We start from the raw sequence: 25400 nt of genomic DNA on the forward strand, positions 1-25400 counted from the left end.
TGAAAGCAATCCCAGGGCTTTTCAATGAGGCACAGCCCAAATAATGAGGGCTGCCTCACCCCTGGTCCTCACCCTCTCCCTCCCAACCCTGCTGTCAATGGATGAGGAAAAGCAAATGTGTGTGTGGAGCACGCAATCTTGCCAAGTCCTTTGTGCCTCTTTTCCTTAATGAGTCTGTTATATAAAATGTGATCACCTATACTGTACTCACAATCATAATACTTTTTTTTTTTAATCAAACAAGACCAAAAGGATTTTTCTTCTCCAATTGTTTTTGATTCATTTTCTGAGTCCTAAAGGGGTGACAAAATACACAGTATTTCACCAAAAAAAAAAAAAAATGAAACCCATACACCAGTCTGAAAATAAACATGATTGCGTGTAGCAGAATTTCCTCCCACAACTCATCTCCAAACCCCTTGTGGGGGACTCAGCTCCCAGGTTGGGAACCACTGATCTACATAAAGATCTACATGTAGAATCAACGCTCTTTAGAATCATTCTGAATACAGATGAGATGCTTCAACACAGCAGGTAAATTAAACATCCCATCATCTTTTATTTTTGACAGAAAATGCCCAAAATAATAATGAATACAACCCAGTCAAATTCGGATTAAGGAGTAATGATTTAAATAATTTCCAATGGTCACAAATTTGTTTGGTAGATGTTGGCTCTACTCTAAAATTTGTTTTTGCCACACAATGCTGCAACCAGGCAGCAGGCATGGGAACCCATTCCAGATGGCAAGCATTTAACTCAAATACAACTCACCAACCCAGCAAGTAGTGACATGGCTTGCTGAAAATCTGCGCTCAAATATGTAGGAAGTGTGAGAAATTGCCAACAGTCACAAAGTTTGAGAGTTTGTTTGAAAGAGTTCAGTGTTTCCTGATTCTTTGCTTCAGATGTAGCCTACAGCTCAGCTTCCAAGCGTGAAAACACAATCACAGCAGTGACAGGTTATTTTTTTTAATTTTTTTTTTTTTACAAACCCAGCATTGTCTACCAAATGCAATGTAAGCAACCAACAAGGGATACAGGTCAGCAAGGTCAACACAAGTACCAATACAACACAAGTTCTCTGTTGATGAACAATCAACAAGTAACATGGAGATGTGTCAAGCAGGTCCTCGACGTACAGCAGCAGAACAGACGGAGCGAAAATGAGCAGGTGTGGCTTTGTGTAGAAAAGCATCTGAAATATAACTGCTGTTGGTAAAAACCTTATATCTTTGAAAATAGCATTGTTTTTTGTGTGTTTTTAATTGAAAATGTGAATTTTCCAACATTTACAACAGGGTCTCCCAAGCCCAAGGATGAAAAAGGTTTCTTATCTTATACAGTACAATTTAATTTAGTGATTCATATAAAACATGAAAAATTATGACTAGTGAGGTTGTCACCTAACAGCAATATATATATATATTTTTTAGCAGTGTCAATGAGGTGTTTTCTTTGTGGAACAGCAGTAATTAAATCTAAATCTCCTGCATGTCTCCTGGAGCATCAGTACATCGATAATATACAGACTTTCTCCGAGGTACAGCTCTGCTAACTTCCTCTGCATTTCAGTCAGCTGTGTAAGAAATGTAATAAAGAAAGAATTTCACATGTCCTGAAGTCTGCCCCTTCGGTTCAGCGAGAGCGAGATGAGAGAGAGGAGTTACAGCAAAGGTAGCCTAAAGTTCAGGTATTGCATTTCATGTGAATCGATCCCCCGGACGTTAGAGACACTTGGCACAGGTACAACAGCAGTGGTGGGTGAGGACATTAGCCCCTGGTGTGTAGAATCATCAAGTAGCCCAGTCGAACAAGAAGAGAGAACTGGCTCTCCGCTGGGAAGATCCCATCAAACATTCAAGTTTTACGTGTCCGATCACAATGACGTCCTGGAAGTCCAGGAGGAGTGTCAGAGTGTCTGCACCAGCACGGGGAACAGCAGAGACAGATGCTCAGCACCTCGGATCGGGAGTTTGTGTGTGGTGTAGAAGTGGACGACTTCTGGGATGGTGTCAAAGGGAGGGCTGTTCTGTCCCAGCACGTACTTGCCATCTTTGTACTGTGTGAACTTCATGTGCATGAAACCCTGGCAGCTCCTGTGAGGAGAAAACAGGAAGAATGAATTGATAAAGGAAGGAGACAACAAGAAAGAAAGAAAAAGCGTGAGAGATTCCAACATGAAAGTGAGAAAGGAGTGTAGGAGAGAAAAGAGGGATGACATGAAATGTGTGGTACATAAAACATCATGCAGCCTTCCACACATTTTGTCACATAATGACAGGAAATGACAGCCTGGATTTATGTTCACTTCTCTTTCCTGCACTTTGAGGACATGATTTAACACCATGTCACAAATTAGAAAGGACGGGACATTGTGATTGATGAATGAGTGGTGTAACAGCACATGGAAGGAACGACAAAGCCAGAGAGTGAGAAAGACGAACGCTGGACTGTGAAAGTGGCTTAGCCAAGCGAACCACACTGGTTCCTTCCCTTTAAGTGCCAGGCAGCCATGGCATGACTTCCCCTTTAAGAGCCAGCCAGCCAGTCATGATGTCTGTCTAATTATAGAAGCAGAGGGAAAGACAAGCGCTGAAACCGGTCACCATAATTTTCATTGCTCTAGTAAACCAAATAAAATTTTGAAGAGCAGTGAGGCCCCAAAAAAAATCCTCACTGTGACTAAAACAGACAAACAGGCAGTTTATGATCGTCCCACTGGCCTCCAGGGCACCGCGAGCCAGATATGAATCACGTCAGCACTCAGTTGACAGCATGCTATCATCCAGTCCTGTTTGTTTTTGGGACTCTTTGTATCTTATGCTACATTAGAACATAAAAGCACACTTCTATAAATATTCATGTTGGTTAAAATCTGGCAGGTCTGTCTGTTTCAGTGCTTACTCACTTTGGAGTCGTTCTTAATTTTATCTCCATTAGACAGCCTTCATCATTCCTCCCATTGTCCACATTACTGTGTAATCTTACAGTATATGTGGTTCACTTTTTCCAAGGAGCACCACAATGACAAAAGCGCACGGATTCTGCCTTATTAAATGGGTAAATTGACATCACAGCAACCAGCAAACCAGTCTCAACACCATAATAAAGACTTCTGCTTTTTACAATTTAGACACAGACATGATGGAAAATTATATTTTCTGTCAAACTGGAGACACAAAAGTAAAATTCCAATATATTACAACTTATTTCTGTAGTTTTGGCTGTCATTTCTGTCTTTCATGATAACATTGCACTCACAAGTAATTGGTGATATCCAACGATCAAACAAACAAGCCAATGGTTTATAACCATATTATTCTATAAACCACTGTGCTTTCAGGTAAAACCTAAAGGATTATAGTGTCCACCACTCATCTGGCTAAAAGGCTAGTACAAAAAGTGGTACAAACAACAACTTCTGCACAACTTCTCTATTTAATTACATACACAAGCTTTCAGTAATAAACCCTCTCCAGGCAAACAAGACAAATAGAATGCAAGAGCACGTAAGTATACATTCCAGTAAATGGCCCTGATGCAAAACATCTGACACAAGATTATACTCAAGGGTATTGTAGTCCCTTTGCATGTGTGGACTACAAAAGTGGAGACCAAGATTGAAAAAAATGCAGACAATTTCATATGCTTCTAAAACCAAAGTGAGTGCACCAAATACGCTGGTAAAAATCCCTCGTTGCACAGGATAACTGTGCGTGCACAACTGTGGAAAGCACGTAAGGAAGGTAAAAGTAGGTCAAAGACTTCAAACTGTGATGGATGTTTTTGAGCTTGGGTAGTAATTTACCGTTTGCTTTCGTCTTCTCTTCCAAATATGTTAAGCTAATCAGGAGCTTTGTTTAAAACTTGTGTGGTCATCAGACTGCTTTCATGATGTGTTCCTGAGTCTCTGCAATTACCTTAATGTTATTGTTACTGGTTAGAATGATGGCCAAAACCAAGAAAATAAAAGCTGCATTAAACCGAAGTTCCCCTTTAAGCTGATCAAAGATCTAAGCGGCTTCAAATCTTTTCAGATTGTGCCATGCTGTTCTTTGTTTTGTTAAGACTCTGAAGGTCTACTTCAGTGAAGGACAGTACCACCTTCTCACCACCCAAAATAATGTAAGGTTGATTATTTTTAGCAGTTTCTTAAGAGATATCACTCCTTCCAAACCTCACATGCACCAGCTGGGGAACCACTGCCAGTTGTGACCTTGTTGCTTTAGCAAATATGTGTGTGTGTGTGTGTGTGTGTGTGTGTGTGTGTGTGTGTGTGTGTGTGTGTGTGTGCGCGCGCGCGTGTGTGCGTGTGTCAAAGCCACTCTACTCATGTAAATGAGTAATGCATGAGCTTGTTTTTATCTGTCAGCACAACACAGTGACACACTGTGCCTCATCCTCACCCCCCCTCCCTTCCATCCCTCCTGGATTCCCTTCTTGTGTGGCCCACAGAAGGTAATTCATATTCATTAGCGATTACGGGGAGGATGATGTGTGCACTGAAGTGTGCTCTACCTGCATGATTACCACTTAGAAGGCCCGCTGGGGCCACAGAGGAAGGCCACAGAGAGGGGCCAAGGAAGGGGTGAAGACAGAGGGATGATGGGAGGGCGGTGTGAGGCCGGGACGATTGATCATGGTAGTAATTACAAGGGAGAGATTTGACCAGATAAGCAGTATTGTGCCCTGCAAATGAGTATCGGGAGAGGAATCAGCGTGGCAGTGATCTTGAGTGGGGGTGATGGTGGAGGGAAGGGAGGGAGACAGAGGAGGGAGAGACAGATGGAGAGGTGTGGAGACTGCGATATGAGATTGTGTGGCTTCACACACACTTCTCAGTCGCATGGCTGAAAAAAAATGAGAAGTGTGCAATTAAATTGTAACGCTGTTTACGATACTGAAGGTTCTCAGGTGATTGCTTCGCTTTTTGTGGTAGGTCAGTGTGTGTGTGTGTTTGTCTTACCGTAAGGACAGGGAGTAGTCAGAGCGGTTGGTCTGACTGTTTCTCACCAGGTAGCTACACTCTTTACACAGCATTAGCAGCGACTCTGCCTCTGAACGCGACAGTGAACCGTGGTACCATCTGATAGACAGAACACACACAATAAGACGATGGTAACGTTAAGTCTGATGGTAACGTTAAGTTTGATTCCCACATCATTTTTACACCTTTTGCTGCTGGATGTCGACATTGGTAAAGACACTCTGTAGTGTTATGTTACTGATTTAAGTTCACAAGTTTATAATTAAAGAGGAGGTAATTATTAGTAGTATGAATGTTTCTAAAGATTCATATTTAGGATTAATACAAAAATGAATACAACATGTAATTCTAAAATAAGAAATGGCCTCTCTGGCCTCTATTTTCACTGCAGTAAATTCTCAGCAACAGTCACTGGCATGGCAGAGAAGGTTCTCGCATTGGCGCTCGCCCACACTGCTGGCTGTCTTTCCATCGGCACATGGTCTCAAACATTATACTCAAACAACAGTTCTAACACAACAGAGTCTACAACCATGCTAGCATCTCCGCGAAGCTGCACTTTGGCACAGCGGTGCTTTGAGCTAATGCTCACAACAGTATGGTAACAGGCTCACAACGGCAATGCTAACATGCAGATGCTAAGCAGGTTTAATGTTTACCTTGTTCACCATCTTAGCTTAGCATGTACGCATGGTAACATTTGCTAATTAACACTAAAAACAAAGTACAGCTGAGGCAGAAATGTCATTAGTTTTGCAGGTATTTGGTCATAAACCAAAGTATTGGCTGGATAAAAAATCTTAGCCGATTTTGACAGCGTTAGAGGAAAAGTTAAGGGATCAGCAAAGTTATTACAATTCATCCTGAGGAGGAAATCAATATCTGTACCAAATTTTGCTAAAGGGAAACATCAGGGGATTGGGACCAAGAGTGTCTGTACAAATGGCATGGCATTCATCCAGTAATTGTTGCGATATTTCAGCCTGGACCGAAGTTGTGGACCAACCAATTGACAGAGAGCCCGACATTGCCATCCATAGAGTAGAGCCATGCCATTAGTGTGGCTAAAAGTTTAGGAATTGTTTCACCAAAGCATATATATATATAAACTTTTTTTTTACAAAACTGTTACAACACAACCTGTAAGTAACAATATTACCGGTATATGTTTCCTGCCAATAGTGAGATTTTCTTGGACATGACTTAGTCAAGTGTACTAAATGCTACAGGTCAACAGTGATACTGTTTCTGTTTAAAGCAGAGCTGAAGGAAACACAAAGCTCATAACAGCCCTTAAGAGATCATCAGGGAGTAATGGGGCATTTTAATCAACTTGCCATCCCCAAGTGAATGTGTGCGCATGTGCATGTGTGCTTAAGGGGTGTCGTGCTTGGATTTCATTAGTAAAAACGGCCTTTTATGTTCACAGAAACAGCACATAAATTACACCAATGATGTCTGAAATTACAAGACCAAAGTAAATGTGTGTTTTTAATGTTCTGACTTAATTAGTTCTCATTCTAACCTTTTCGCAGTTCTGTAAGCTCTGATGAGTGCTGCTTAGCCGAAACACATAACCGTTTCGTTTTAATGTGTCCACGTCCTTAATAGATCAAAGCGGTGAAATAAAATGGATTTGTGGATTTATTTGTGGGATGTACAACCCCGTTCTCCCTCAAATATTCAAAATCCCTTTTATAACAATGTATGATAAATGTATGTGCCACGACATGTACAGCCTACTGAGATTAATATCTTCTACTAATTGCATTTGGTTGCACAAATAATTGCATAGTTTAGATTTGTTTGATGAATTTAAACATTGTAACTCCGAATAATGCTCCAGACAAAATGCCTGGGTCAATCCTTTATTTCTGTGATATGTAAACATTTTATTCCTTACTGTACTTGGATTGCCCCATTTGTAATGATTCAATCTTGCACAGCATTGTGGTTACATTTGCAGCTGACCATTTTTCTTCTAAGACAGGACAATTTCTTTATCCTTTATGATATTGAAGGTAACTACATGAATGGCAACAGAGACACTCAATCATTAACTACCAAAAGTCATGTAAGCCTCTTAATTTGATTAAACCTTAAATGGAGTGTGGCCTATACTCCTGTGGGTTTAACAGAAGACTGCATACATACACCTGCTTCTCCAGAGGCAGTGTAGGGTCCACTCTCTCCCCAACCATGGCGAGGCCTTCCTGCGGCATTCGAAACTTCATTCCCCCTCCTGCCAGCGGGCTGGACCTGGGCCCCGGAGGACGCAACCGCTCAGTGGGGGACGAGGAGCGGTCCCACTCCGCGCCATCAAACTGCACTGTTGGCAGACGGGGACAGAAAAAGTGAGTCAGAGTATTTACACAGTGGTATGATCAAAAGGGATTAAACCTCACAGCCAGACTTGGGTAAACATCAGACATCCGGCTATTGCAAAACCATGCATGCAGCAGAGAGACCTCTCATGGATGGGCTGAACTAGAGGACAGCGGGTCTGACAGACTGCAAAACTATCAGCATCATCACAATTACCATCATCAACATTTTTATGAGTCACCGAGGGCAGATAGAGACAGGAAGTTTTCCCTGCTTGGCTCTGGTGCAAGTCCTTGTCTTCCAGTAGACTGCAGATTACTTGATGTTGACGATACCGATTCTATTCGGCAGCAAATTACGTGTACAGACTGAAGTGTTACTTACCCCTTCTGTTCCTGATTTGAGCAAAAGTCAATCTACAGAACTTGTAATTAACATTAAGTGTACTTCTAAGTACCCTGAAATGAACATGGCAGACATCGTAATTTACAGGGAACTTTTCATACGTGGTTGATGCAAGAGGGGAATGTGGTAAGAAGGGAGAGCAGCTTTAAAACCAAAAGAAACCTGGCAACCCAACAACTGCAACAGGCAGGGACAAATGCAGGTGGTACAGATGCAGGCTGTGGCGGGTTTAAGATGGAGATAGAGCAGATGTAGGCTTGGCTCATAAAGGTCAGGGTGACTGCGTTTGCGTGCGTTTGGGGTGATAAGGGGAAGCAGGGAAGGGGGGAGGTTTGTGTTCAGGGTGGGAGGTCACCTTGCTCTCTGACGGGGGGGTCCTCCTCCAGCTGACCCACTGGGGCAGGCCAGGGCAACTCCGACAACTCCCTCATTTCTAATAGAGAGGAGGGGAGGGGGGAGAAGGCGAGAGAAAAAAGCGACAGAGTGAGAAAACAGCAGATGGGCTTGAACAAAGTTAACTAAAGGAAGATATGTGAGAGGAGAGGCGATGATTAAGACTGAAATCAGGTGCAAGAATTGAATGTGAGGAGCAGCAAGTCAGCGAGAGTGAGACGAGGAAGAGGTGGAAGAAAGGGAAGCCCTGTTGAGAGTGGGAGAGGCAGCATGTGTGTGCACTGACAGAGATGTGGTGTCGTGAGATGTAATTAACTATGCCTCCTGTCATGAAGAGAAGTAATATACTGTACTTTCACTGTCTTTGCTTCATCACACTTGTGGAAAAACATGTCTTCAGACCCTATATTTACACTCATCATGTGTGATAAGACTAAAGAAAGCAAAGAAGATGAAGCAGAGAACACAGGTGAAGTCAGAGGTTGCATTATTTATAGTCATTTGAACGAATCCACTTTCAGAAACTGTCTACTAGCAGTGCATGCAATGAAAACAAAGCGTGACTTGTATACTGTGCACTGCAACCCACAGAGCAGTGTGACAGAGGAATTGAGGAGTGTGTGGGCAGAAAAAACACTCCATTCACTGTCCTACCTACAGGAGAGCAGCAGAAGGTGCACAGAACTGAAAATAGCTCATTATCTACCATGGCAGGCAACCATCTACTTTAACAGTCATTACTGCAGCCTTACACACGGACACACACACATTATGCCATTTGTTGTACATTCAGCTCCTGCTCGCAGCGAAAAACGGATTACAAAACAAATAAAAGGAAAAGAGGGGTGACGTCTTAATAAGCCGACAAATCCAAGACACCCCAGGCCTGCGACATCAAAGGCCATTTGAATGGGCGTTTGGAGAGAGACCCAAGCTGTACATACATGCCTTTCTCCCTCCCTGATTAATTATTGAGCAGGCAGACACACTCCGCCACTTTCTCTGGCTCTCTGTGAATTATTGATGCATGGCGCAGTACAATGGCCCCATCTGGAGCAGGCCGCACCTCCGCTAAAGCCAGGATTAAAGTGTGGCCTGGCACCCCTCAATGGGAGACATGCACGCAAACATGCAGGTCCATACACACACACACACACACAAACACACACACACACACACAAACCTGACATCCCGAAACACCAGTGCTGCCACACTGTCCACTTGCCACCACATGACATTTCACACCTCTAATTCTAAAGCAAAACTGAGAGAGATGCATTAGAAAGAGAGACTGGTGTAAATGAGAAGCACACAAAAGCAAGTGAAGGGTAACAAAAAAAGAGAGAGAGAATGGAGACAGCCAAAACAATTTATTACAGATCAGAAATGTGCTCAGCCATCTGAGTGTGAGATAAGTCAGGTAGTGGTGTTAAACAGACGGAGGGCAAAATTCCATAAAGATTCCTCTCCTTTGGTTTTTGGGTGGCTGTTGTCCCTCTTAACTCATTCTGTGTGGTGTTCTTGAATCTTAAATTGTATTTTTCCTTGCCAAAAAGTAAGTGGTGAGATGATTGTTTCCACTGCCGTATCCCAATTGCTTATTTTGAACAATACACTAGTTTCTGGCATCCATTTAATTTGTTGGTCGGTTCACAATAAATTGAAATAAGGCAGATCCCTCAACTATCTAAGTTTTTAAGCCCAGTCTTTTGAACTGGAACCTTAATGCTTCTCAAGATAATGTCACTAACATGTATCTGAAGTGCACTGTGTAAACAACTGAAATTATCAGACGCATTCTTGTGCCTCTGTGAATAAACCAGACAACACACAAATCTTACCTGAGCCCCTAAATGACAACAAAAGGCTGACACACACACACACACACACACACACACACACACACACACACACACACACACACACACACACACACACACACACACACACACACACACACACACACACACACACACACACACACACACACACACACACACACACACACACACACACACGAAAGGAACATCTGGCTTCCATTCACTTCTAATGGGAACTTGTGGATCTCTCATACATAGAAGGCTATTAGTGCTCTGCTTTGTTCTCTAATACAAGACAATGAGAGAACACTAATGGCTTACGGACAAAGGCACGCTCTCATCAGTGCTCATATTTCTATCTCATCATCTATTCATCTATTCATGAGTTGTACTAAAAATCTACAAAGAATCGATACAGCATAGTATTGCAATATTTTCCGTGGCAATACTGACGCCAAGTAACGATATTATATTATATAAATTGCTAATGAGAATTTAACTTTTTGGTACTAGAATAATAAAAGAAATAATAAAATTGAAGAGATGAGATGAACAAACAGAGACATTTATCTTTTTAGATAAAATAGATTTCCTTTGGGGACATAATTTGAAGTTGAAAAAAAGGCAATAAATTGCAATATCGCAGAATATCGCAATATATTTTAAATCGCAATAACATTGTATCGTGACAGAAGTATCGTGATAAAATCATATCGTGGGGGCTCTGGTGATTCCCACCCCTATTCATTATGAATGCTAAAACAAAGGAATGTGTTTTTCATCAGTTCTGTCTCCTATTTATACCCAACTTATGAAACAGGTGAAAGCAATTCAGTAATTTGTGGCCTGCCAAAATTTCCTCATGTGCCTGTTGCCTCAACTACCTGCTAACAATTACCAAAAATTATCTGAGGGGGAGGGTGTGACCAGACCTTTCTGTGTTGCACACAGGACACGTCGCCTTGAGTGACAGATAACTTACTTTTCAAGCACACCAGCTGTTTTCTGTGTCCTCATAATAAAGGAGGAGCAGACAAAGACAATAGAACAGCTTCATTAGGTCCATTAATGAAGACATTGTTTTTTCAAACAGCCCTGGCATCCCATCTTCTCTCACTACACAAAAGACCTTCTGCTGGGCAAAATGGCCCCCATAAGGACAGACAATTAACACCTTATGCCAGTGAAGAAGAAGAAAACACAAATTCATACAAGTTCCACTTTCTTAATATGGATCCGCACAATTCTGATTTTGAACAGTTACACATTCCTTGACAATCTTGTGTGCGTATCCATTTTTCAGACACTCACTATATCTATTTCCCCGCTTCCTGCTGCTCTCACCATCCTTGTCTCTGTATCAAACATCCCTCTTTCTTCATTGCCCCTCTTTCACCTATCTTCCGCTAAGTGGGGCATTATCTCTCTTTCCATATTCCCTTGCTCCTCTCCTCTCTTGCCCTACTCTACTTCCATCACCTCTCCACCCGTCTCTCATATTGGTCGGCAAGAGGAATTCACAAAGGACATGCCTTTTCATTAATGTCAGTAGAGGTTCATGTTGAACGAGAAAGAAAAGCAGCGATGGGGAAAGGGAAGGACACGTGAGAGGAAATGTGACAAAGAGAAAAAGAAAGCAAGAGTAAAAGAGCGAGAGAGAGAGTGACGAGAGTCCTTCCACTGTGCCAGTAAATTGATGAAGAGGCTGGTCAGATGCCCCCAGGGCCTGCTTAGAGCAACAAAGAGCAGAATCACACCAGAAATGGAAATCTCATTTTCTTTTTTTCCGCTCACGTTTGTCTGCATGCACACACACACAAATACATTTTCAGGCTCCACATACACAGACGCAGAATAGCCAAGGAAACCTTGCCCTGTCCTGTCAGAGCACATGTATCTAGACAACCAGACACAACACATACAAATCTATACACATACCATCTGTCAAGGTGTCTTTGCAAGCGTTGCTAAACCAACCTTAAGAATGGATAAAGGAATCTAATTCTCTGGATGACTTTCACAATACATTTTTAAAATTTCATCAGAATGTACTTCTTCTCTTAATATAACAATCTGTGAAATGTTACTCAATTCCTCAGTTTTGCTTCTCAATTGCTGGTTGGTAAAAAAGACAAGAGGCTACAGCCATGCTAGCGGCTATTTGAGGCTACAAAACCAAAGCGATGCGTTGAGCTAAATATCAGCATGCAACAACTCACAATGACAATACCAACATGCTGATCTTTAGTAGATCAAAAGTTTACCATGTTTAGCATCTTAGATTAGCATGCTAACATTTGCCAATTAGCCCTAAACATCTTCATCCTGTAAAATGTCATGACCAAATAGTTGTTTGAGATTTTACTCAAAACCCCAGATGGCATGTCTGTATGGTAATCCATTCAGTAATTGTTGAGATGTTTCAGTCTCTGGACCAAAGTGGTGGACTGACCCACCGACCGACATTGCCATCCCTATAGCCATAAACAGCCAAACAAATGGCTGTTGTGGAAACTGACCATATAACTTGAGTTTTAAGCCATGTTAGCGGCATGGCTTAAAACTCAAGCTATATGGTCAGTTTCCTCAACAGCCATTTGTTTGGAATAAAACAATTACAGTGTATATCACACAAATTGCCACAGAAAGGGAAAATCAACTATACGATCACAAGTGTATCCACTTCAATTTTTTTTTGGGCTGCTAAGAGTTTGAACCGCTAAGAAAAACCCTACTTTTTCCACCCCCTGCTTTTATGACACACACATCCATACTCAAGAGCTTCCCTGCACAGCCCATGTCTTTTGCTGTTGCCTAATGAGCAGCTGCACTGGAACAAGTGGAGGATAAGTGCTTTTCTCAATGGCACCATAATAGTAATGTCTAGGGGTGGAAATGTTATTCATTCATCTTCCCCATCCAGATTTCCAGCTGATTTGCAGCTCTCTCATCATGCGCACACACCTCTACCTTTAGATAACCATCGTCTGCATCAAACGGCTCAAAGCTCATGTACTGGACTATAAAACTTATAAACATGAAATACCTAAAACACCCATTCATCTGTTCAGAGAGATAATGAGATAGTGTCTTTCATTAGCTCACTTATTAGTGCTGGATGGTTGCAGGGCCAACCTCTCACTGCTGGACTGTCTATTGACTTCCAAGAATTAATGACTGCTGTAATTTGAGCTGGATGGTGGTGAATGGTGCAATGGTCTAACGCTGCAATTAAAACCCACAGAATTGAGAGAGGCCTGTCACGTCCGACCCCTCAGGCACTGTTAGATTCACAGCTGGCTGAAGTGGACTCCATATCATAGGCAAAATAAATAAATGCTTTGGAGGCAAGCTTATTTCTGACACAATTTGAAAAATAGCCTCAGAATGCAATATCCACCCAGCCGATTACATTTAAGCAAGGCATAAGCTGTGAAAATTATAATTAGAGAGATTCTTTTCAGAAGCGCAAATCCACATACAATATGCACCAGGGATCCGATCTCCCCCCCCCCCCACACACACACACACACTTATTTGTGCCAACATGCACACAACCTCTTCTCACCCGTGAATTAGGGGCCTGATAATCAGAGCTGGAAAACCTAGTTGAGAATCCACATGTGTGTGTTTGTGCATTCGCCTGTGTGAAGGTGATGATGAGGGGCTGCTGGCAGATTGTGATGCCCCCCTTTGCCCCCTGTGGCGGGTTATCTGAGTGAGTGTGTCACAACCACAGGGAGGGAGGGCTGTGGGGACAGCCCTGTCACCGCTGCAGCGTTGGTGTATATATGTGTGAGAGAGCGTGCCTGTGTTAGCGGATGACAGATTGCACCCTGCCACAATGGCCCTGACTCCCCCTTTCTCTCCCTTCGTCTCACCTCGCCACAGCCCCCGACCATTAATTCTCCTTAACGCCCCTCCCCTCTGAAGCACTGGGCCTCCACAACCATCCATTGAACTGCCACCAAACATACCATAACCTTGGACGTCCCTTTCCATTCCTCTCCAGCTAGCTTTTCCCACAGCCTCTCTGTCCATTTTCTCTCTCTGTCCATCCATCTCTCTCTCCTCATCTCTTCTGTCCCCTCTTTCCATCTTTTCCATCGCTTTCTTTTTCTGCCATCCTCGTCCTCCTCATCTCTCCCCTCCCTCACATGTGGGCTGTGCCTAGCAACACTGAGTGGGTCTGGGAATATGGATTAGATGTGAGAATGGAAAATACTGTTTGTGTGTTTACACTTCAGTGCTTTGGTCTGCTCAGATAGACAGCACGCCAGCTCAGAGTGCTGACTCCAAATGGAAAAAACAAGGGGTCAGACAACTCGCGCTGCACAAGCGTTTTCCTCCACTGCGCTCTCTAACGGTGCTATAAGCGCTGCTCTGCAGGAGCACATACTGTATGTGGCACAAAGAAGAAAATGGGAATAAAGCTGGGGAGGAATACAACCACAGATAAAGCAGGAATGAGTGTTAGTGCTAGCTAAGTAGGTGAAAGGTGATATTGGCTTTTAAATGAACGGTCGTGCACCTCCTTTTGAAATCACCTCCGCTCTCAAATAAGTTACGGTTTCTCTTTGCTGCACCCCGGTTAATGTGATTTGAGCCTGATCCGAGTGAATTACTCTGTGTGTGTATGCGTGTGTGTTTAGACAATGGTGTGCTGACCATGACTCTCTTATTAGCACTGGATCGGTCATGCACATGCAGGCATGTAATTAACTGAGAAGAGAGGGGGGGGACACACATAGGACGGGAGGAGGGGAGGAATGTAGGGGAGTGCATACGAGGCAAGGTTGATTTATTATCCCATCACCTTGACCTTGGTGACTTGGAGATGCAGCTCAATTATGCCGACTTGGCCTTGCATGCCTTACACTGATCCACTCCTAAATGACCTAGTCCACTTCTGTTTTTCTTCACCCGTCTGTCTCTCTTACCTCTACTTCACTTTCTCCCTCCAACTATATTCAATACATTGAACATAATGGGATGGGACTTGCACTGTCAATAAAAAAATAATAAGCATGCACTGCGCCAATTATTTTAGTAGTACTGCAGATAATATGACAAATAAAGCGCTTTAATTTGAATTAAAAGAAAATGGACCTCGCTTTCTGTACGTTCCTCGGCTAACCTCTTTATGACGCCTACTGCCCACACACACACACACACACGTCAATTCTAATGGTCATTTCAGAGGTTGTTGCGACTGTGGTCCATCATACGTGAGAGAGCAAGAAATCAATAGTCACCAGGAGGTGTTTAAATGTGGTAAAAGAAACAGAAAGATGTGTGTCATTTGAGCTGAGACAGTAAAGGTCACAGCGCTCTCTATTTCCTGCCAAAAAGGCGTTGGAGATGTAGTGATGGGGGCAGACACTACATTAAAGGTCAGGACAGTTAGAGGAGTATGAAGTCATAGCAGCATAGCTCTCAGTGTGCTCCTTTTTTGAGCCTGGTTTGAACCATTTTTACTAATTCTACTCAACTATTACCTTTAAAAAATGGCATACTTTTGTGAGATACCTTATGGTTTGTGCTCGACTTCCAGTAGCTCCAGGAGCTGTACAGTCTGTGCAGTAGGTGGCAGGGATTCATTGTTTTGCTCAAATACACTTCAATACAATGGATGATTTGTCATCCATTGTATTGAAGTGTATTTGAGCAAAACAATGGGGGGCATTAAACTGGGTGTTCAGTTTAAAATGCTTTTCCTGCACACTGCTTAGCCATCTTAAATCTCACAACCACAACAATTTTTGCTAAAAGCTTTTACTCTAGGAAGCTCTGAATATCGATTTAAATATACAATGAAGCATGATTCAGCAGCTCGGGGGTCTAAATCTTGTCCAAAATGTATTCATAAATTGATTTCCTGTATAGTTCTGGCATTTCCTAGAACGGCTGCTATGTATTTCCACTTTGAAAATCACAAGCAAAGACCAATGACCAGTTCATGGAGTATTCCTCCAATCAGGTGTAGGAACTCCTAATTGAATTAGAGCGCATCGATTATCTATTACACAGCCTACATTATTTGTAGGTGGGCTTTGCCAGACTACGCTCCCCCTTGATTTGTGTTGACTTTACTGTCAGAATATTGTCATAATCTTTACAGTTACCTGCAAAAGCTTTGGAGATGTGATCCTTTTTCCATTCCCATGGTTGGTCATACTCATCAGCCGGTCTCTCATCATCTTGCGGCAGCCTGCTGCTCTCCTTGCCCTCCTCCTGAGGTTCTCCATACAACAGTCCCAGGCGCTGGCCTCGGACATCTTCATAGGGGGTGTCGTAGAGCTGCACCCCACCCCGTGACCGCCCTCCTCCTCCTCCTCCTCCTCCTCCTCCTCCTCCTCCTCCTCCTCCTCCTCCTCCTCCTCCTGGACCACGCTGCAGCTCTGTAGATGCATATGCAAAAGAATACAGATTCATACCCCGACACACAAGCAAGCACAAATATAAAAATCTTCTTGGATGTGTAACCAGTCTGCAAAAAAAAACAAAACAGGCAACGTTAAGAAATATTTGCAAGTAGTGATGAAGTTCCTCTAAAGACCAGAGTGATATTATTCTGTACAACAAAATAAAACAAAAAGCCTGTTGAGCTCTAACATGACTAGAATTAGAGGAGAGAGACATGATGTTTGCACAGCTTGCCGTGGGCTCAGAATCTCATATAGGGGGGCTTAACAAGGCCTTGGGCTAGATGCTGAGTTGCAACACGGCAGACCCCCCCCCCCCCCCCCTTTTTCGTCCATCCTGAATCCCAGCAGCAATCTAACACGGCTCACAACAGCATCCATGTTCCCTCGTTAACATTTTCATCAGTTTCTCTGTGGGTTCCAAACAAAAAATGCGTCTCAGCAGTTGCAACTGTAGTGTGGAGTCAAATATAGCAATGAGATAAAAGGCTTTAAGAGAATGAAATCAGATTTCTAAATGCACCAATAGGAGCCTCTAAACTGCAGCAGCAGCAATCAGCAATGGCGCTTTGATATGTTGACCTCAAAAATGTACCCTTTAAAAAAACTGGTGGTACAGAAGAGGAGAAAATGGGGGAAATGAAGGAGTAGGCATCTTTTGTGCACACAGCCAGCAGCCTTGCAAAGGAGGTGCACTCACGTGAGAAGGGAACAGGACTAAATGGAAGGGTTCCCTGGTGAAAGGCATAGAAAAACTTTAACCTTCACACGACAAGACACTGCTATTGGGCGGCCCTGTAGTCACCATGGCGACCAAGTGGAGGCCCTGGGGAAAGGCCCTGAGGTTATAAAGAAGAGGGTGGAGGGGAAATGGAGACAGGAGAAGCAAGGCGAGGGAGATGGGAAAGAGGAGGTGATGGGGCGAGGAGCAAGAGGAGAAGGAAGAGGAAAAGGAAGCAGTGAGGAAACAAGGGGAGAAGGGGGATGATGGGAGAGAAGGACATAAGGGAGGGAGGTAAAGGGGGGGGGGATGTCTGTCAGCATTTGATGTTAAGTCATTGAGACAGAAGCACAGCGGGGCTGAATGCTGCTCTACCTGCGCTGGGAACCCGCGGTGTCAGCGACAGCCTTCGAGATGGAGAAGATGAAGGCAGAGAGATAAAAACAGGCATGGAGGAAATAAAATGAGAAATTCATAGGAAACATGGTAGGAAAACACAGGTGAGGGGGAGAGAAAATAGCAATTTGACAAAAAGGTGACAGATTGAAGATTGAGAGGGAGTGTTTAGGCATACAGATGCATGTCAGAGCTGAAAACAGAGACCACCCTTTTATCCTTACAAACTAACCTGTAAGCACTGAATGTTTTCCCTTATAAGTACAGTCGAAAAAGCACACAGGTGTCTTTTCAGGACAGTCTTTGTGAGAGATAATTACTATTCCGATCTCACATCTGTCTTTGCCGCTCTGCTGTGTTTTTTAATGATCAACAACAGACCGATAGACAGACAGCCCTGGAGTGACAGGTTTAATTCAAAGTCAATGAAAGAGCTGTGACAATGCTTTGCCAAGCGGTCTGCCATCGCCACAAAAACCTAATTTCTCAAGCTGCAGCGAGAAAAGATTTTTCTTCAAGGTTTCTCAATTGGTCAGCACAAGGGATGCTCCATTCACTTCAAGCCTGATGTTATGTACTTCATTTGACCACCAAAAAAGCAGCGATAGTGACAACGGAGAGAATACAGGACATCAAATTTGCTGAAGGACAGATTAGAGAGACAGCCAGACTCCCCTCAGGGATGGGGAGAGCCCTCGAGATGAAGAGAGATGGAGAAAGAGGAGGGGGGCGGCTTTTACACTAAATGACTGGGACATAGCAGGGAGAAAGGGGCAGACAGAGATGTTATAGGAGGAGAGACAAATGGAAAACGATAGTGAGCTAGATGATGTGCGAGAAAATCACAAGGGAGGAGGGATGGTCTGAGACTGGATAGATATCTCTAAAGGGCCATTTTGTGAGGATGTTTGCCGACTCAGCCTATGACAAACTAAAAGCACTGTGTGGACAGATTCAACACTAGTGTAGAAGTGAACTACTGACAAAAAGAGTGATTGACTGGAATTACTGAGCAAAACTGCATTTAACACTAGGGTTTTTATAACAAAGGAAAACATGGAAATAAGAACGCATTATTCTGTAAAGGCAGAAATACTTTACTATGAAGAAAGAGAAGAGAGATAAAGAATGATAATTTCATTGATCATCTCAGTCTTGTTCATCAAAGAAATTGCTGACAGATTTTAGATCGATGATATTACTTCATGCCACAGTTACATATTTTATTTACGAGTTGGTGCACCTGAAATGCAACCAACAATGATTAATATGTCAAGTAAGAAGGCTGAATTTACCCTTTAGGATGTTCACTTCTGATTAATTTTTTTGTTTTTAGATTTTTTTTTTCGGGGCTACTCCCTTTATTCGTGGTGACAGCGGATAGACAGGAAAGGTGGGAGAGAGATGGGGAATGACACGCAGCAAAGGGCCGCAGGTCGGACTTGAACCCGTGCCGCTGCAAATGACTCAGCCTACATGGGGCGCACCCTCTTACTAGGTGAGCTAGAGGTCGCTACCAATTCTGATTAATTATTTGTGTGCATGTAAAGTGTAACTGTACGTGGAGATAACTGCCAGAGATAACTATAATAAAAAAGCATACAGTAAAGTGACTGGAACTAAAACACCATGCCTCTATAAAAACAATTTGACTCAGCATTGTAATACTGATAAGATACTGACTGATGAGCAATACAAGTCCACTGACCTGTTATGACCCTCTGGGCCTCATACGGTTCCATGTAGCCATTGTTCTCACAGGGAACAGGTCTGAGATCTGGTTCTGGCCTGTGGTCCAAGCGAGCATCGAATGGGTCAGAATAATCTGTGTCGCCTGCCAACGGAGCAGACGGCACCACCTAAAGGACAAAACACACACTTGCTGATAAAGAATAATGGGTTTTGTCACAGAACATTAACTTGTCCTTATTGGATAAAAATGTCACCAGCATTTTTTGACGTTATATAATAAATACAAACCAATTTCTAAATGTGTTTTTGCCTGCAGGCACAAAATTTCAATCATCGGCTATAATGAGTTTGACTTTCAGCCAGCGTTTTCATATCAGCATTTTGTAAAGGCTGCACATTAATTAAACACTTGAATTAAAGTATCCTAGGATCCAAATATGTTCTGGTAATTAGGAGAATTCAGTCTGTAATGCATGTAGAAGTACTAGAAAAGAAGGAGTGTTGCACAGACAATAGCTCATCAAGACCTGAGACGGAGAGAGCAGCGCGACTTAACAAGCAATCACATCCTCACTGAATGGCACATTAACTATATGTTTGGTTACAGACAAACCGCTTTTGGAGTATCATCAAGACACTAATTTGCACCTATATATATATAGATAAAGTTATTTCCTAAAACCATTGAAGAAGGGACTATATTGTATATTTGTTGCTACATTTAAGCTATAAGCAATGAAGACAAATACCGTCCTGTCTGAAGATGATGCATTTTTTGGCTGTGGGAAAAGAATACAGAGAGTAATGAAGGAGCGGGTTGGTTGGTTGGGAGCATTTGTTCCTTTATGCAAGCACAGGAGGAAAACAGTGGTCAGCTGGCACACTGACAGCTACAAAGGCAGCCATATGGACACACACACACACACACACACACACACACACACTTTGGCAAACTTCTCTTTCCTATCTCGCTCTCTCTGACAAAGGAAATCGCTGTCGCAAGGCTCGCTTCCCAAATTCCTGCTAGACATTGCACACGCCCTCACAAAATGACATTCTAATCCCATGTTGACTCTGTAACAGGTTATCTATCGATGCACAGGAATCTGCAATGTTAATTAGAGTGCGGATGTTCCCACAGACCCTGGGAAATTGATGAGAGCAGGGGGAGAGTGCGGTAGAGGGGGGGGAGCTATCGACTTGAGTTAAGACTATTACTTCAATCCACTTCAGGACTTTCGCACTTGTAGCATTTTCCATGAGCGGAGTCATGGATTTAACTGCAGCGATGAAAACCCTGAAATACTCCTTAACTTACTCAGCATATGTGAGCAGAATTAATGTGAAGACCATTTCCTTGTAAAACCTTTGCTTCCGCTCCAGTCGCTCGGCCTCAACATCTTTGCCTTTCTTCTCCTTAGTAGCTGTGTATGTTCTCTACAGCACAACATGCACACAGTACATAGCCAGGAAAGCACTGCAGTCCTGACGAAACAAACCGCACCACAGTAAAAATCAGACCTCCCTGTGGCCCTTGGCATATCACCATACGGCGTACTGTATACGGCCCCCAACATGTGCTCATGCGGGGGTCTCTCTCAGCTTGCAAAACTAAACCCCATTTATTATTTATGGAAGGACATAAACTCATGGGACTGTGACCGTCTCCGACTCAATGGTCCGCTCAAGCCATCAATAATTATTTCTTCCATCTAGGCTAGTGAATTTATGTGGCACATGGGATGTAATGTGATTTATGTAAACAATGTATATTTGAGACACACATTACTAGTCACTTGCTTATGAAGTCTGATCAATAAAGCTGTCACGGAGATGAAAATAGGATGAGAGAGAAGTGGGAGAGTGTTTTTTAGCCTTCACCACTTACTTGCCTTCCTTCCTACTTTATCCATCCTTCTCACCTCCACATAAGAGACTTCATTTGTCATCACCTGCTTTTTGCCCTGAACACCTACAAACACATGCTTAGAAACTGAAGCTCTTACAGGCTCTTGCTGGTCCTCTAAAGAGACGGCACTGAGGAGGATCTTGGTACGCCCCAGCTCCTGGGAGTCCACTTTGATCAGTCTGTGTTTGGGAGATTTTCCATCCACACTAGATGACTTCATGGGAGACCCATACACAGGTGTAGCGGGGTCAGAAGTCACAGACTCGCCCCTGGACCTGTTTTCTAAGTCCTCGTAGGGATCCTCGAAGTCCAGGTCCCTCTGGAGCCGGTAGGCTTTAAGGATCTCGCTCTCTGTGTAGTCTGGTGTGGGCGGCTGTGGAGGCACCTTCCTGCTGCCAAAGCTCAGGTAGTCTTTCAGCCACTTGGCCATTACAGCTCTGCTTCCAAACGTGCTGGTGTGTGGTGGAGTGAGAGCAGGAGGCTGCAGGGGGCAGACAGGGACATGGTAGTTACTGCATGACCTGATTTCTGATGAGATCGTGTGAGCTATGGATTGGATTTGTGATGTGAGTTTTTCCTGATCGTTACAAGACAATTTTAAAGATTTTTTTTTTTTTAAATCACAAAAACAAGATTAATCCACAGGTCCTGATCCTCTTATACTATTTTTGCTGGACAACTTTCTCCTGATCACAGACCCACATTCAGTGTGCCTTTACATGCACTCATGTGACATTAAACTACACCAACAGCTGGGCTTTACACACACACACTGCTTTTGTTTTACGCAGGGAGCAATAACGTTTGGCATCTGGACTTTGCCCAAAGGCTTCAATTACATTTCACACCGCTGCAATAAAGTCCGACGTTAACATGCTGATAAAAAAGGAAGGCAAGGAAGGACTGAAAGAGAATATTAGCCTACATCAATGAGGAATTAAAAGCTATCACAATTGTTTTAAATGTAAACATCTTATTTGCTTTCAGTTTGTGATTTAACCAACATAACATGCAACACGTTTACTTTTGGCTTCTTTAGAAAGGCAAGCTAAAAAATAAGATGATTCTTCTTAAACTTCCACTCAAATCAGTCACCAAAACAAGCTGGATTTAAATACCAGTGAGCGCTGCGCTACGAAAGCGCACTCACTTACCAACCCTATTCAGTCCTTCAGCCACTTTGAACGCTTTACTCCGCGTTTCTTCATGTCGATAACAATAAAACGGCACAGAAAAGTGAAGAAAGAAAAAACCTTCCACTGCTCGCGCTTTTTTTTATTCCACAAAAGGACACGAGAAAAAAAGAAAAACTGCAGCTTTTCTGAAACAAAAACAAGAGAGCACTAAAATCCGCCGGAGTTCCTCTAACGACTGATGGCAAATGTGCGAGTGAAGAGAGCGACTACAGCTCGGAGAGAAACTCAGCCGAGCGATTAAAGGGGAGGCGCTTCATTCCCAGTGGAATATCCTCCTATTCCCTTTTGCAATAAGCCGACCGTTCATTCAATGAAATATCTGCACATCATACTGTCTGCAACAACAGATACATCCTTTTTCAAAAGCACTATAACTGCACGGGGAAATCACATGAAGTAGCCTACAGCAACTGCATGGGGAGGGGGAAAAAAAAAACCCAGCTTGCACGAATGTGCTCCAAACGTGCATTATTTATTCGCACGACATCACTGGAGAATTTCCCTGTTTTAGCTTCACTGAAGGTTTTTTTTTTTCATTTTTCTTCAGTTTTCCGCTAAAAGAAAGTCTAGCTACAAAAAAGCCTGAAGGATGAACAAAACTGTTATCGGCTTCCTCATAAAAGGGTTTTCTGGAGTAAGGAAATCCCATCATCCTCTGGGCAACATGAACAGTGTTGTAGTGAGGTTTAGACAAAAGTGTAGACACACAAGAAACTGCTTATCACAAAAAAAGACAATGACAAAAGTGTTGAGGCCTGTCCACTCGGATTGAAAAATAAGGCATTTTGTCGAGTGTGTGTTTCATTCCTTTTGTTTCATCCTCTCACAGATGTCCCATTATCTGAAGTCCGGGCTGGTAAATTGGATTGTGTGCTACAGTGGGTAAGGCCATCTAAGTCTGTTAAAAGACCGTAAATGCCTCTTTTACGACACTCATGAGCTCACTTTCTCCCAGGGGCGGGGAGGCTGGATGAGGTCATTGAGCTAGAATCCACCCCCACCACTATCATCTCAACCATCAACATTATCCCATCAACACCTTCACATCTCCCTCCTGCCTGCCTGCCTGCCTATAGTGCACCTGCTCCGGTGTTCATCAAGCACCGGCTTCAGACCTAAAGGAGGGTCATGGGGATCAAACACAAGACCCAATCTGTATCTGAGGGAAAGGTGTGTGACAAACACCTTGCAGGTCCCTGCAGTCCAATTTAAATCATCATTATAGTGGTGAAGCTGGAAACTTGAAGACAGAATCGATTTTATGACATCAGCCAAAACAAAGGCCCGTTAAATTTGTTCCTGTGGAAAAGTTCTCCAGGGAAGAAAACCCCTCGACTCCTCTACATGCTTAATATCTTATTCTTACTGCACTTTCGAACGTTAACAGAACAAAACTGTGGGAACAACAAAATATTGCGGGACCAAGATTCATAGAACCAGTTATCATGTTGGAACAAGATCAATAAGTTGTCCTACAGGTCTTCTGGGAATGAGATCCATTCATTCGATAAACTGATACAGATCTTGTTGGGACAAGATACAACACAAGTTGATACAACATCCCGTAAGATCATAACTTCCCACAAGTTAAGATCTCTTTCCTCAGATGTTAAAGAAAATAACATCTTTTGGTTTTTCAGGGACTCAGTATAGCTTTCCTGTATCCATCCCCATCTTCCTCCCCGCCTACCCCTTTATCTGCCATTCTTTTAGCATTTTTATCTTGTCATATCTTTGAATGTACCAGTAATCTTACTTCTCTTCAGCCTCCCCTCAGGTATACATTCCTGTTTTTCATCTGCACAATCCGCTTAGTCTTAACACCTCCTCTAACCCCCATGCAACCCAGTAACATATTGAGCATACATTTAATTTTTGTTTCCATCATGGCTGTGGTGAGAGCCAGAACCGTAACCTATGGAAGAAAAGATTGAAACTGAGCAAGAGATGGAAAATCAGAGAACTGTCAGACTCGCAAGAGGAAGACAGTGGGAGAGGAAAATAGAAATGGAAAATCAGGATTTCTCACAGTGAGAGATAATCACAAACAGGCAGACAGACAGGTATAAAGTCATTGTGTTTTTCATGCAAAATAAACACTGTTGAATAAGAGCCAAGGTTTAATTGAATCAGAACAAACGGAAACAACAAGGCGCTGTGGAATAATTCAGAGAATTAATAAGACTCCCTCATTATAAAAAGGGCTAAATATGGATGTGACATTTTCTCTCAACTTCACGTTTTCAGTTGTTGCTCATGAATCTGAAAATTAGGCCTATACACAAACATGCTGTAGAGCATCCGTGGCCATAGACAGCATGTACAATAACCTGACACACGCCAAAAAAACGGTATCTTTCAAAGCCATGAATTTAATCAGAGACGGTTTAGTATAGAGGATCTTTGATTTAATCTTATATGAGCATCATGGGTCTTTCGTTTAAATTTAGGGGCTGGAAAAGAGGCTTCGTCTCCTCTGCCGTGCATTTACTGACCTCATTTGGTGGCTCGTGTGTATTGCATCCTTTAGCAGTGACAACAAAGGCAAGTCTCATATAACTTTATTGTTTGTGAAAATAAAAAAAATAGCCTAGCTTAATTAACACTAGTACCCATTCACGACGAATAACCGGGCAACGTGGATGGGACATTTAAATAAACAGAGGCGTTAATACCATTGCTTTAGTAAAATATCTATTTAATAATATGAGCTCAGTACCACCCATAGTAGAGTAACATTTAGATTAGCCCTGCACCTTACTATTTTATTTATTTATTTTTCACTAACCTCTCGTTTCATTAATATTCAAACGTATCAGAGATCCCGGTTCAGCTCCTCCAGTGCTGCCATTGGTTAAATTCACTTTAACCTTTCAGTGATTGGTTCAAAGTGTCCAAAATAAGGAACTTTCCCACAACCGTCCAGTGTTGAAGTGTGAGCTCGAGATACCGACACAATGACAAAGTTACATGACAGAATGCTACTCTACAGTTAACAACCGCTTGTTAAACACTAAATGACAGCTCAGCGCTTCAGCACGCGGCTTTAAAAATGCGTGTTGTGCTGGCAGTGCTGCACGCGACAGAAACGGTTTTCATCCATCATCGCCAATCAAACGTTATTCCGG

General features: G+C 42.8%; 1 protein-coding gene across 3 annotated transcripts; it reads right to left on the reverse strand.

Moving 5' to 3' along the window:
• Nucleotides 1-989: 989 nt before the first annotated feature.
• Nucleotides 990-25373, reverse strand: shdb (Src homology 2 domain containing transforming protein D, b). Of its 3 annotated transcripts, none has more exons than XM_036007487.1 (9): nt 25061-25373; nt 21174-21557; nt 19184-19334; nt 16297-16334; nt 16059-16254; nt 8076-8153; nt 7145-7319; nt 4970-5089; nt 990-2099 (listed from the first exon to the last, which is right to left on the reverse strand). In XM_036007487.1, exons 1-9 carry the CDS (start codon nt 25070-25072, stop codon nt 1913-1915), a joined length of 1341 nt encoding a protein of 446 aa, XP_035863380.1. In that variant the 5' UTR covers nt 25073-25373; the 3' UTR covers nt 990-1912. The 3 variants fall into 3 exon arrangements, with proteins under 3 accessions (XP_035863380.1, XP_035863381.1, XP_035863382.1); XM_036007488.1 differs by lacking the exon at nt 25061-25373 and adding an exon at nt 22231-22784; XM_036007489.1 differs by lacking the exon at nt 8076-8153 and having other exon boundaries at nt 25061-25372.
• Between the last annotated feature and the right edge of the window lie 27 nt (nt 25374-25400).

The sequence above is a fragment of the Sander lucioperca genome, chromosome 11 (assembly GCF_008315115.2).
Source record: "Sander lucioperca isolate FBNREF2018 chromosome 11, SLUC_FBN_1.2, whole genome shotgun sequence".
Classification (NCBI taxonomy): Eukaryota; Metazoa; Chordata; class Actinopteri; order Perciformes; family Percidae; genus Sander; species Sander lucioperca.